Below are 12,306 nucleotides of genomic sequence, written 5' to 3'. Positions count from 1 at the left end.
AAGCTGAAATTAAGTTTTACTTTTCATTCAGTCCTCTCTCATAAGTGTGCCTCAACTTCTAGCTTAGTGTTAATGCAGCCAAATGTGCTGAAAAAAAAACCAGCTAGGATTTGCCTTCAATCCAAGGTGGTGATGGTGTCTTTTTGGTAGTCCTGTATTTAAAATACAACCTTTGTCAATCCAGCACAATCTACTTTTTTTCATTTTTGTCTGATAGTCCCATATTTCTCCCTTACAAACCATTAAGACTGTTTTCGTCTTCAGAATCTCTCTAGAAGCCTCCGCTCCTCTGCTTTTTGCAGCCCAAGAAAGCCAGAGAGGGATTATAAACTAATAACAAGCTGGTAATCATAATCATGTACTTTAACCACTGAAGCACATCCTCAAGTGACAGTATTCCAAGCAGAGGCCAAGTAATGCCAGGCCAGTGCTCGAGCTCCTTTTATAACCTGAATTTCTACTTTGATTCTTAGAGTGACATGCTCCTGTGCAATGTAGATGCATGCTACTAGTATGAGTTTCCTCTAAATAGTAGTGGCTGTTTACAGTCTGTCTACAAAACCAAATTTTCTCCCGCTGAGAAGAAGAAAAGGTGAGGAAGACTCAGTACAATGGATTGAGAAAGGTAGCATGAAAGCATTTTTTCAAAGGAATATGTTACAGCGATTTCAATCCTCTCTGTGTTAGTTTTGCAGGACTGCCATGTTTCTCTAGATAAGCTGCCTAGGCCACAGTAGCATAGTACCACAAAGATTATACATAATTTCATTTTTTCCCTCCCAACTTTAAGACTAATTCAACCATCAATTTTCCCTGCAAATGCAACGTTTCAAAAAGACCATTTCAATTTTAATTAATGTAATGTATCATACTAAATCCATACAAACGAGTCTCATTGAAGCCCAGGGTTCCTGTTTTCAGGTTCAGGCTGAGAAGACAAACGTGACAGGAGAGTAAGTTTGCCCACTAGCTCTGACTAATTCATCACATTGTAGAAGCTGAAACTACAACAAAAGTCGATGGCATTAGAGTTAAGCAACTTCCACTTACGTGAAACACTAGAAAAGAAACCCCACTGACAATACGTGTCCTCTCTTGGACATACGGTTTGGGAAGGGCTGCAGAGCAGGGCACGGGCTGTACAGGCTGATCTCGGGGCACAGAGCAGCAAATGCAATCCCACAACACCTTCAAGTGCATTTATTTTCCAGAGCAGTTGCTAAAGCCAACCTGCTGGAAACATTTGCTTTCCGCAGGTCTGTCAAAGCCTGTAGCTGTTGCATGTTGACGATGGATCTGACGCACAGCTCTGCCAGCACTCACAGCAATTCATTCCAGATTCTGGGAGGTAAACGCAGGCTGGCTTCAGCCTGTGGGATGCCACAGCCAGCAGTGCCCAAACCCCCGTCCTCCCCGGGCACATGCCCTGGTTCCCTTCCATGAGGGACAGGGATGTCGTTTCCTCAGGGGAAACGTTAAGATGCCCAAGATGTAACTGAGGCTGGTGCCACAAGGAGAAAATACATCCAAAGACAAATAAAGACTGGCCAAGTTAAGGACAAAGCTGCCACAAAAGTGAACAGGGATCATCTTGTCTCCATTTCAGCAGGAGCAGGACGTAAAGCCCAGCTAGTCTGGAAAATCCAGGAGAGACCTGAACATCTCCTCACAAGTGTGAGGGATCTCACACCCGCTCACCCATTTTCACATTAGCCATTTGTCATCAATAATGCCAGGCAGTGACACAAAGCAATTTGTTTATTCAGCTCAACCTTTTAATCCCATCTCGCCTTCAAAATAAATTACCAAATAAACTCTTCCATGAACTATACTCTAAATCACGAGGTGGTCACAGGACAAAAACTTCCCACCAGAGAAAAGAAAAATACTCTAATTTTTTTGGAACTTGTTTTGGTTTCACTGATTTTTTTTCTCCCCAGAACATTAGGATTCTGCAAAACTTTAATCCAACACAAAAATCAGAATGCAGTAAACAGCAGAGTCTTTGCTCAATCACACGTCAGGTAAATGATCATAAAGCATACTTTAACAAGGGAATTGCTTCTACAAAATTCAGCTAAAAACATTCCTCAAAAACCGTATTTTTAAAAAAATGGTTTAGTTGCTTTTCGTGTATCGTACCAGACTATTTTACTAGGGTAAAAAAAAAAAAAATTGAATAAAAAAACCTGACACAGCATTTTGCAGCAGGTTATCTCAATGCACAACAACCTTTTAGAAATTAAGCCTCCCAACACCCCTGTAAGCCAAGGACTTTGCAAGCAGGGAAGCTTGCATCAACAGGTTAAGTCACACGTCAAGATCATACCCACTCTTGTGATGATCATATCACAACGTTTTGTAAGGAAGGATTTAGTATGACTATGATAATTACTGTTCAGGTTTCATATTAGTGTTATCCTGCTGAAAAAGTAACCCCTCCACAAGATGGAATGTTTTTGAGTAGAACAGTCTGATCCATTACAAACCTTTTTCAGATTTAACCTGTAACTGCAAGCTTTAAACCACTAAACCTGCATGGCTCCTCAGTTGTTTTGATATGAAAGTGCTGCACCACTCTAAAACTGCAAAATAAGGCTGATGTAGCAATGAGCCCCAGCTGCATCATTAGAGACGCAAACCTCTATAGATCACAGGGTGTATGTGCCTTCTTTTACTCTAAAGAGTGTTTTTTTTCCTTTTTCTTTTTCCTTTTACTTGACTTTAGATTTTGACCTAGCCAGTTGCCAGGGCTTCCAGGCACCTATTCCCAAGGGATCTGTCTTGCCCTCATTACCAGCCAGCATCACGTTGAAGGATGTGAAATACCCTCGCTGCCGAGCTCAGGCTGCAGTCCCTGGGCTGGGGATTGCCAGGGAAAGCCCCACTCCCTCTTCTCCCTACCAGGGCAGAAGTCAGCACCAGCACCTTGAGCAACCCCATGTCCATAGTTTTCTACTTGCACCATCTCTCTCCATAGCCAAGGGATAGAAAGCTTCCCTTGCCAGCTGCCCACAGCACCAGGCTATCAGGCAGCTGGTCTAACTCTTTACTAGCTGCTTCCTGTCCCTCTAATCACACATTTATTGATTAATAATTGTATATTTCTGTAAAAGAGAAAAAAATGCCTCTCTGTGTGAAAAAGTTTAAATATATAAAAACACTTCATAAAAATATTTATTTAAAAAAAACAAAATGCCCCATGAGCCTGTAAACACTGCCTGTAAAATCTCTGTTAACTGGAATAATTTGAAATACAGTCATTCAGGCTCTTTTCTGCCCTGTCCAGTAAGATTTTAAGATAACCAATAGAAATGCCACTTGTCTTCTACTTCAACCCTCATCCCACTCATTTTTCTTCTTCTTTGTTTCCAATATGACAGTTTGATTTCCCAACGCCAGCAATTTTCTTTGGAGGCATCATTTGTCTTTGCTTTTAACAGAGTTCTGCACGGTCTGATTCTGAGGCTTTCTTATGGAATGGGCTTGAGGTCTGATTGGTAACACGAGCAACACCAGGATGCTTAGAATATGCATGTGAAAATACATAGACCTAGGAACAGAAGCAGAAAGAGAATATTATATTTTTGTCAGTAATAACATGAATTGTACAACCTTATCAAGTCTATGCAGAATTTAGTGCTAAGGGATGAATGCAGAAAGTACGAACCTGACCTAGAAAGTATGAAAATACACCCTTGAATTTCACACAACCTATGCATGTGGTATCCACTGGCACCGATGAAAATGTTGCTGTGGATGTTAATGAGGCAAGGAATCAATCAGCAAACTCCAGAATCCAAAGTCTGACAGCTCAGATGATAAACCCATGTAATTCAACTCTACATTTATTCAGCCCCTCTCTCTTTTAATGTTAGAGCATACAAAGCTACACGTTCTGAAGAAACATCCTTCATGCTTAGGACATAAAACTTGTACATTAAAAAAAAAAAAACAAACAAAAGTGACAGAAATAAAATAAAAAACCTTCCAAGTGCTGAGATCTGAAATAAATCAAAACACTCAACTTTTAACTGGAGAAGGTTGGTAATGATGTTAACAGAAGGGTTGTGTTTTTGAAGGTAACTACTCAGAGACATCTTTATTAGGTATCTTATTAAATAGCAATTTTTTTCAAATAATTTGGTATATACAAGATTGAACAGAAATAAAAAATACTTAAACGAATTACATGAGGCTCTGGCAGCTTGGGGAGGACTAGACCAGTATGGTCCAGCTCTTAACCACAGAGATGCACTTTTGTATGATCTCATTTATGCTTCTTACCATAGTTCTAATATCCTTGAAAGGTGCTTAAGACCACTGCTACATGTACAGTGCTCCAAATTTCCTTGGTTAACAGTCTCTAAATTTAACTGTGTTCAAAGTCACGAGGCCAAACAATATTAAGGTGATGATCCAACTTGGGGCAAGGGTGGAAGATACTTTTCTTTGTTCAGAGCTTTGGTAAAAGTAACATTTCTGCCTTCATGGATGCTGCCGTAGTGCTAGCAAGTTCTTTATACATATTTATTTCTGCAGTTTTGATGTTAGCAATGTAAACTCATAGAATTATATTAATATTTACTACATGGAATGGCCTTTTGTAGCACAAAGGGAACCAACTTCACTTACAGGGCAAATGTATAAACCAGTTTAATATTTTAGTCTTTTCTCTCCTTTTTTTTTGTTCTGATTGCTGTTTGCTACTTTTGTCTTGAAAGACAGGAAAATTAGATATTAACAAGGTACTTGGGTAAGCATCTTACTGAAACTAAGAAAGATTTTGAGTCATTTTTATATGGTAAGTTTTCCGTGTTGAAATAAAATGTTTTAAGAAACAGGAATAGAAAATGTCAACATTCAACCCTCTTCAAATACACTTACTGACAGCAGCTACCTTGACTACCAGTTTTATGTCTTTTATGTTAGAGCAGGGAATTGTCTGTCTTCTTAACCAAAACCTGCTACTCTGTGTTGACAGTTCACTATAGAATGAAAGAAAAGTAAAGCAATGTAGTCCAGTCTCTCTTTTCAAATTATCTTCTCAAATTTCTCTATTTCAAATTATTTTTATCAGAGTATATCAAATATACTTTGCAACACCAGTGTTTTCTTCTTTTTTAGCAACCTAGGGAAGTATTCACTTCCTATGGAAGTATTCAAAAAGAAAAGCATACTCATTTCAAGAAGTAATGCTCTGCCAAGCACCTTCCTTATCTCCTGCTGATCGATCACATCTCCTGTTCTACGCACTTGGTAGCTGGAAACCTGTTTTTTTTTTTCTCACCGAGTCCTTCCTACTGTCAACTCACATTAGTCTTAACCTCTCCAGCCTTGGCCACTGTTGATGGTTGAGACTTGACTGTTTTGAAAAAGGAAACTAAATATGTAAAAAGTCACATAAGGACACAGAAAGATTGACAAGTAGACATGAAGAGCTCTGCCTTGGCATTATTAAAAGTCACCTCTTACACATTATTAAACACACTGTTTGAACTCCTTTCAAATTTGATGAAATGCCAACTGTTTTTCAGTGTGGTTTGCGTCACTTAACAAAAGCGTGTGCCAATATGGAGAATAATAGTCAGGAAGAGAGAACTTACTTGTAAAACTTAATCGTGGGCTCAACAGCCAACATAACAAATGGTGCAACAGTATAGCACACGGCCAGTTGAGTGACAACCCAGGTGATAATGTCGTAGGCTAACTTGAGAGGCACTGATGAGAGGAAGTAATGTCTGCAATTGTTTCTTATCTGCAGGTCAGGGAAAAGTAAACAGAAAATTACATAAATCCATTACTTAGGCAAAGTCATGCAGATGCATTGCAGTGTATGACTCTCCACTTACCATCAGCATTAGTATTACAGAAAAGTTTATACCCCAGTAAGACAGCACTGAGAGTAGGAAAACAGAAGTGTATTGACTGGCATATCCAAGATCCCACAGTCAACCAGCAGCAAACAGAGAAGTGTCTCTGTCATAATCACACGAGCAGACTCTCACACTGAGTATCTGGCACAATATCTTTGGGGAAGGGAGGGATCTTCCCCCCTCCTGGTTTTAATTTATTACTGATTATTAACAGTGAAACTTTAAATGCACAAATATGTACTTATACCTGCAAGCATGTGCTGTTCCCTACAGATTTTGGTTTAGCTTCACGTCTACGAAATCCTTATAAATTAGAGACAAAGCACATGTTAAAACCGCACATTCAGCAACCTGCTTGAGCCATAGTGTTTAATACTGATCACTAGTTTAATTTACCTTTCAAATTAACCTGGTTATTTATCCATAGTCAAACTCTGAAAGACAACGGTGGTGCTTCCCAGCCCTGCACAACTGGCTGGTTCAGCCCAAAAGATAAGCAGTGATAAATTTAACAACAGCAAGACACAAAATCTCCTCTGTCTTTGGTGACTCTACCCAAGATGAGGCTCATAAACATAGAGACTAGTTTACTGCATCTATTACACCCAGATGACAGAGTTCAAGTGTGAACTAATGCTCAACCTCTAGCAGCTTATTGTGAAAGACGGGTCCCAGAGCTGATTACATGCCATAGGCAACATGACCTAGCAGAAGTCTGGACTCCAACACGACCTTGAATCCAAGCTAATTTGCCTGCATGGATATAGCCGGTGGCACTACCAATTGTACACCCACAAACAAGGTTTCCTCTGACATCCAGGGATAGCATTGCAGCACACGCAGAATTGGTGCTAGTTATAACTTCTGGGGGTACTTTGTAATTAGCATCAATACAGAACAAAGCTTCAGTGAACATCAAGCCCGCAAAGCCACAAGAGTGCTCACAGTAGGGACAAGCTGCTTGACCATGTCAGGGTGGTCCCTGCAGTTGACAGCTGGATAGTACCTAGCATGGGCCTTAGAAGAGAACAATGAAAGGTACATACTGCTCTGGCTGCGAGTGTGATAAGGATTCCAGTGAGAAACGTAAAATAATATCCAGGGTAGATACCATGCCACAGGGCCGACAGGATAAATGTTAAAGCTGTAGGGTACCAGGGAGCTCTGTCATAGCAAACGCTGCAAAGACAAAAACAAAGCAAGAAAAGGCTGAATACAACTGAACAACAGACACTGCACTTCAAACCCTTCTCTGTTTTTAAGGTCTTATTCTGGTTTCTTAACAGTCTTATCTTTCCTCAGTTACGGACGAGGGCATGAGGCACTCTCCCTTCATCTACACGAGGGTCAGATGGGAAGAGGAAGCGTGCTTTTATACCCTGAGTGACCAAAGAGCGCCTGTACAAATATTCCTGGTGCTCATAGTATTTGAATAAATAATGGGGTGAAGGGCAGGCAAGACTTCTCCTTCACCTTTATAGCTCTACTGGAAAAACTATGATAGCAGATCAAGAGCAAGTCGAAAGACAGATGTGCCCCTACTCTTCACTGCTGAAGAGAGGTATTTTCAGGCACCCTTATCTGGCAGATGCTGGGAACAACAGAGAGTGCGGTAAGCTCTTGCAAAGCAGGGGATTCCTGCTAACTTTAGCAGCCCAAAATCATACTCCAAAGATGCAAGTGAATGATACCAGTTCAAGAACACACTAACTGGTCTGTCTGGCTATCTGAGGTTTGGCTGAAATGCTGTGTTCCAAAGAAACAAGTCAAGATAATGCACTTCTTTATCTTTATCATTTGAATAATGAAAAATAGTAGACTGACTTTTAAGATGTTAACAACAAAAATATTTATGATAACCACAATAAATCTGTGCCTGCATTTCAGACCTCACATCGACTGTACACTGAGCTTTAATCATGTCATAAAGAGTCACAAGCAACAGGAGACAGTTCAATCTACAAAACTTGGACTTATGCTAGTATTTATATCTGCCATAGCAGTCACAGGTTAAAATCAGATCTTCTCAGTGCTATAAGAAATCTTTTCTCCATATCCTAAACAGGGACTCCCTAGCAAGCATCTTCTGGTAACTCCAAACCAGACTACAGTAGGGCTCTGAAGATTTCAGCTTCTCTCCAGTTGTAGCTGAACTGGATCCCAGTGGCACAAGGCTCGCCTCCAGTAGCAGTATGGGAAACATAACATAGCAAAGTGAAACAGTACAGCAAGAATAATGGAAGCAAACAGCAGCCTAAAAGATGTCATCAAAATGCTATTACTTTTTATTATGGAAGATCTGAACAGGTCATTTATGGCTTTGCTGCTCATAAATAAAATGTGGGCATTTTACATTTGCAGCAATAAAACCTTACAGCACCCAATACCCTTGTATTCCACCAACTGTTACAGACACAGGAAATACAGACAAGAGGCTGTACATTTGTTAGATTCACCACTCAGTGTCTTTCCAGGCCATCTAGAGTTTTGGGGTCTCACAAGCACGTTACTCTTTCATTACTCTTACCGTTTTAGCCAAGCAGCTGTCTGAATGTTCCAGTTTTCAATGTACATTTTAAAACTTGTTGCAGTCTAAGAAAGAAGTTCACATGAAATGTTAGCACTGAAACCTGTAAAATAATACTTGCATTTTAAATTAGAGACATGATACTTGGAAAATATTAATTCTAGTAGCTAACTGTTGTGAAGACTGTGCCACAGTCCATCACTACACTAATATGTTTTGGGAGGGGCATTAACTAGGCTGATTGCTCACCATTAACACTTGGCACTTGCTGTAAAATCTCACTTTGTTTTGCAAAATTAAATACAATGTTTGGTTATTTTTCCAATTACGGGAAATCTGAACAGCCTTCTTGTTTTAAATGCTTGGCCTTCCCTTCAGTTCATAAACAGCTTCATTTTTGGAAGAGGTATCTTGCCACCCATTACGCAGTCTGGACTTCCCTAGAGTGTTATTAAAACAAAGTGTTATAAAAACTAGAAGAAATGGACTATTATTTGGAGAAGGAAGGGGGAAGACTGAAAAACATGGATACAAAAATTTAGGACTAAATTTAGAAGCCAGTTCTCAGCCCACTGTCCAGCTTGAGAAACCAGAGTGGACTACAAGATCCTGGGAGAACCACCTGTACCTCCTCACAGGACAAGTTCTCCCCACTTTAGGGGATTGCTGGATTCCATTCAGCATCAGTTCCCCTAAACCTGGTCAACTTCACCTCTGGTGGTTCCCCATCCCCTTGTTCCTCGCCTGCTGACAGAAACCTCTGAGGACCTCCTCCCCAAGCAGGGACATGATTCAGTGACACCACATTATTTTCCCATATCACTTGAATGGAAGGACACACTGAGAAGATGGGTCAAAGGCAAAGGTTTCCAAGGGGAATATGCAGATATTTTTGCACTTCCACGCAGAATCCTGAAGGCTAGAACTTTATTCTCTCTGTTTAAAGAGTTAAAATGATTAGCAATTCCCAATGCAGTACTGCCACATTTTAATTGCATTACTGCACCAAGAGGATCCAAGAAAAATATAATTTCTCTTCCAACTAATATTGTCACTCTCTTTTGGCATCCTTTAAGTTCCCCTGTTGCATTACCAAGAGAGAAAGTCATTGGCTGTCAAAATACGCAGTGCTGCCAAGGCTTTCTTCAAGTCCCCCACATGCATTTAGCCCCCATCACATTTTAATGCCCTCACAACTCCTACCATGTGCTTATCTTTGCTACAGATCAGGTAACTCCCTAGCCACCTTTAGCACTCTGGTTCCCAACTCTTAAGGAATTGACGTATGCAGGTGGCTATGCCTGCTGAAAACACACTGTACGATCATACTTAAACTTCAACTCCCAAAACTGTTGTTGGTGCATAAAGCGACAGTTCAAGGCTTACCCAAAGTAATGGTCTCTGTAGCCTCTCTTTTTTTCATTGCAGAGCACTCTGTTTTATGCTCCTGGAAATATTTTCTCCACCTTGATTGCTATTGCCCATGTGACCAGCACAGGAAAAAAGGTCTGAGGGGCCTACAGTTCAGTGGGCAGAGAGCAGCAAAGGCTCCTGTGCCTTAATCTGGCTTGAGTAAAGAGCGTTGCCTGCACTTCACTTTCCTCATTCAAGCAGAAACTGCGTCAGCCCATCAAGGTAAGAATCATCTCCTCCCCCAAAACTGAATCAGATATTGATTCAAGATCTGAGTGGTGTCTAGAGTGCTGCCATCATTGAGGAATAGAAAGCATTTCTCCGCTGTGTATTCTGTACCGCTCAAGGAGAGATGTACACTGCAGATTAATTAAGGGGGGGGGGAAGAAGACAGAGAAAGGATGTCGAGAAAGAGAGAACGTATAATGATACTTCCAGTTTTGGCATCTTTCAATGAAGAATTACAGAGGCTCTTTCATTTTTGAGAAGAGCTATTAAAGCACATATGCTTAGTCACAGATCATTCAGCAATAAAACAGTCAACTTATTTTCATCTGCTTTTCCTTTTAAAATCATAACTACAGAATTACAGGGGGAAGCTCCTCCTATTTCTAAAGAAAGAAAGCCTTTAGGAAGCAATCTCAATAAACATTTTCACGTCATGCACATTCACAAAATATTATTTGGGGCAAACAAATTACATTGGCTATCTTTTGAATTAGAGAAACAAACATAAACAGCTTACAAAATGGATGTTAGAAGTATCCTGCAGTCACAAAAAAAACCATGTGTGACAGATGTTTTGAGGAACGATGTGGTTTGCTGGATGGAGTTCTACATCAGCAACTGTCTAAGCTCTACATGTCCCTGCCAGTTCCCATTCAGGTTGCTCAGTTTGTACCTGTTGCCTCTCTGACCCTTGCTTTTCTCCATTTACAAGAGGCCCTCCAGGCACGTGCAGGGAACCCAGCCCTTGCAAGTGTCTGTGCAATGCCTATTCATGGCAGCCTCTTTCACTGCCACCACCCATCTCAAGTAGGTTACAAAAGTGGAAGACTGTTAGAAGTAAACAAACAGAATACATCACAGATGATGGGGAATCATAGCTGTGAGCAATTTATTGACCCGCCGAACTCAGCCACAATCTACAGTAATTCACTTCTCATTTATTAAACATCTGATTAATCATTTATTAGTCCTCTATAAACTATTTAGAAACGCAACCTGAATACAGAGTGTGAGGAAGCCTGCGTGACAGATGTTTTTTATCTGCCCAACAGATAAAATATGAAACCTCTCTAAGCTGAAGAAGGGCAGCCTCGTGGCATTGACTTATTTTCCTTCCAGCAAAGCTTCTCCCCATTATCATGCCCATTTCTCTATAGTTATGCCAATGCAGCCACTTCTTTAACTCACCTCAATGTTCCAGATATTTAAATTGGACAACAGGTCCCAGCGGAAAGCGCCCTTCTCATCAACTCCACTGAACCCATAACCAGCCGCATTGTTGACTGCATCTGCTGCAATGTCAAAGCAAAACGAGTCAAATCAGACTGCTGGAGGAGCTGTGTTTTCTCATAAGTCAGTATGATACTAAACACACATTCAAGCCAGCTTTATAGCAATTAGCATCCTCTCTTCCAAAGAGAAGCTTCCTCTTGGCAAAGGGGCTTTGCTATAAGGCAACACAAGAGGCATTTCTTCAAGAGGAAAGACTAGCTACTCCTCAGGCAGAAGAAATAAAATAATAACATAAAAATAAAATAACAATAGATAGAAATAATTTTCCCATTATTTTGCCTTTATTATCCATCTGAGATAGACAAGAGTCGTAATGAAATTAATTATCATCGTCCTCAAAAGGGTACCTGGATGTCACAGCATTTTCCAGAATTCAGAAGAACTGTAGTGTCTCAAAGACATGCTTACCATTTCTATTGAGTTCCAACACAGTTGTTTTAATTAAGACTTTCATTCAGACTTTTGAAGAAAAAGCCTTTTGCTAACCCTGTTGCTCAGTGCCTCCCTAAGTACCTCACCATCTCTATAAATCAAATATTGAGTAACTTCAATCAGACTTAACTACTTTAAGTGCAAACAAAAGCTTGGGTAACGGTAGGCATTTCACATGCTGCACTCTTGGTCTTTCCTAGGGAACCGGTCAGCTACCTCCTCTCTCAGCCTTGCCTAGGAGCCATCTCATCACTGGGTCTCAAGATCCTGCTTTTAACACACTCCTGCCAGAAAACCTCTCTTGGAGTACTAAGAAAACAGACGGGATTCCTTATCTCTGGATCACTAGATGCAGCCAACATTGAGGATTATTGGAAGAAAAAGGAAGGTAAAAATACAGGTAAGGCTTTTCCTTTTAGATCATTTATAAAATACAAGCCTGGCTAGATAATGCTTTAGAAAGGCCAGCGTTTCTATCCCAAGAATGCAAACTGATTTTGCTTTGTAAGTGCTACAAGTACATGCACAAGCTCATGG

General features: G+C 40.4%; 1 protein-coding gene across 4 annotated transcripts in view; it reads right to left on the bottom strand.

Annotated features, from left to right (window-relative positions):
- Positions 1 to 1,740: 1,740 nt before the first annotated feature.
- The window catches only part of MBOAT1 (membrane bound glycerophospholipid O-acyltransferase 1), a 57,469-nt gene continuing 46,903 nt past the window's right edge, over positions 1,741 to 12,306 (bottom strand). For 3 of the 4 annotated variants that reach the window (XM_086743163.1, XM_086743166.1, XM_086743167.1), the window contains 5 exons: positions 11,233 to 11,336; positions 8,404 to 8,468; positions 6,923 to 7,055; positions 5,607 to 5,758; positions 1,741 to 3,553 (listed from right to left, as the gene is read on the bottom strand). In XM_086743163.1, the coding sequence (XP_086599289.1) occupies positions 3,421 to 3,553; positions 5,607 to 5,758; positions 6,923 to 7,055; positions 8,404 to 8,468; positions 11,233 to 11,336 (587 nt within the window). In that variant the 3' untranslated portion in view covers positions 1,741 to 3,420. Of the gene's footprint in view, positions 3,554 to 4,789; positions 4,989 to 5,606; positions 5,759 to 6,922; positions 7,056 to 8,403; positions 8,469 to 11,232; positions 11,337 to 12,306 lie in introns of those variants that run through there. The other variant, XM_086743165.1, reaches the window with a different exon arrangement.

Source organism: Chlamydotis macqueenii, chromosome 2 (assembly GCF_036417535.1).
Source record: "Chlamydotis macqueenii isolate bChlMac1 chromosome 2, bChlMac1.mat, whole genome shotgun sequence".
NCBI lineage: Eukaryota > Metazoa > Chordata > Aves > Otidiformes > Otididae > Chlamydotis > Chlamydotis macqueenii.
This window is presented reverse-complemented; position numbering and strand designations above follow the sequence as displayed.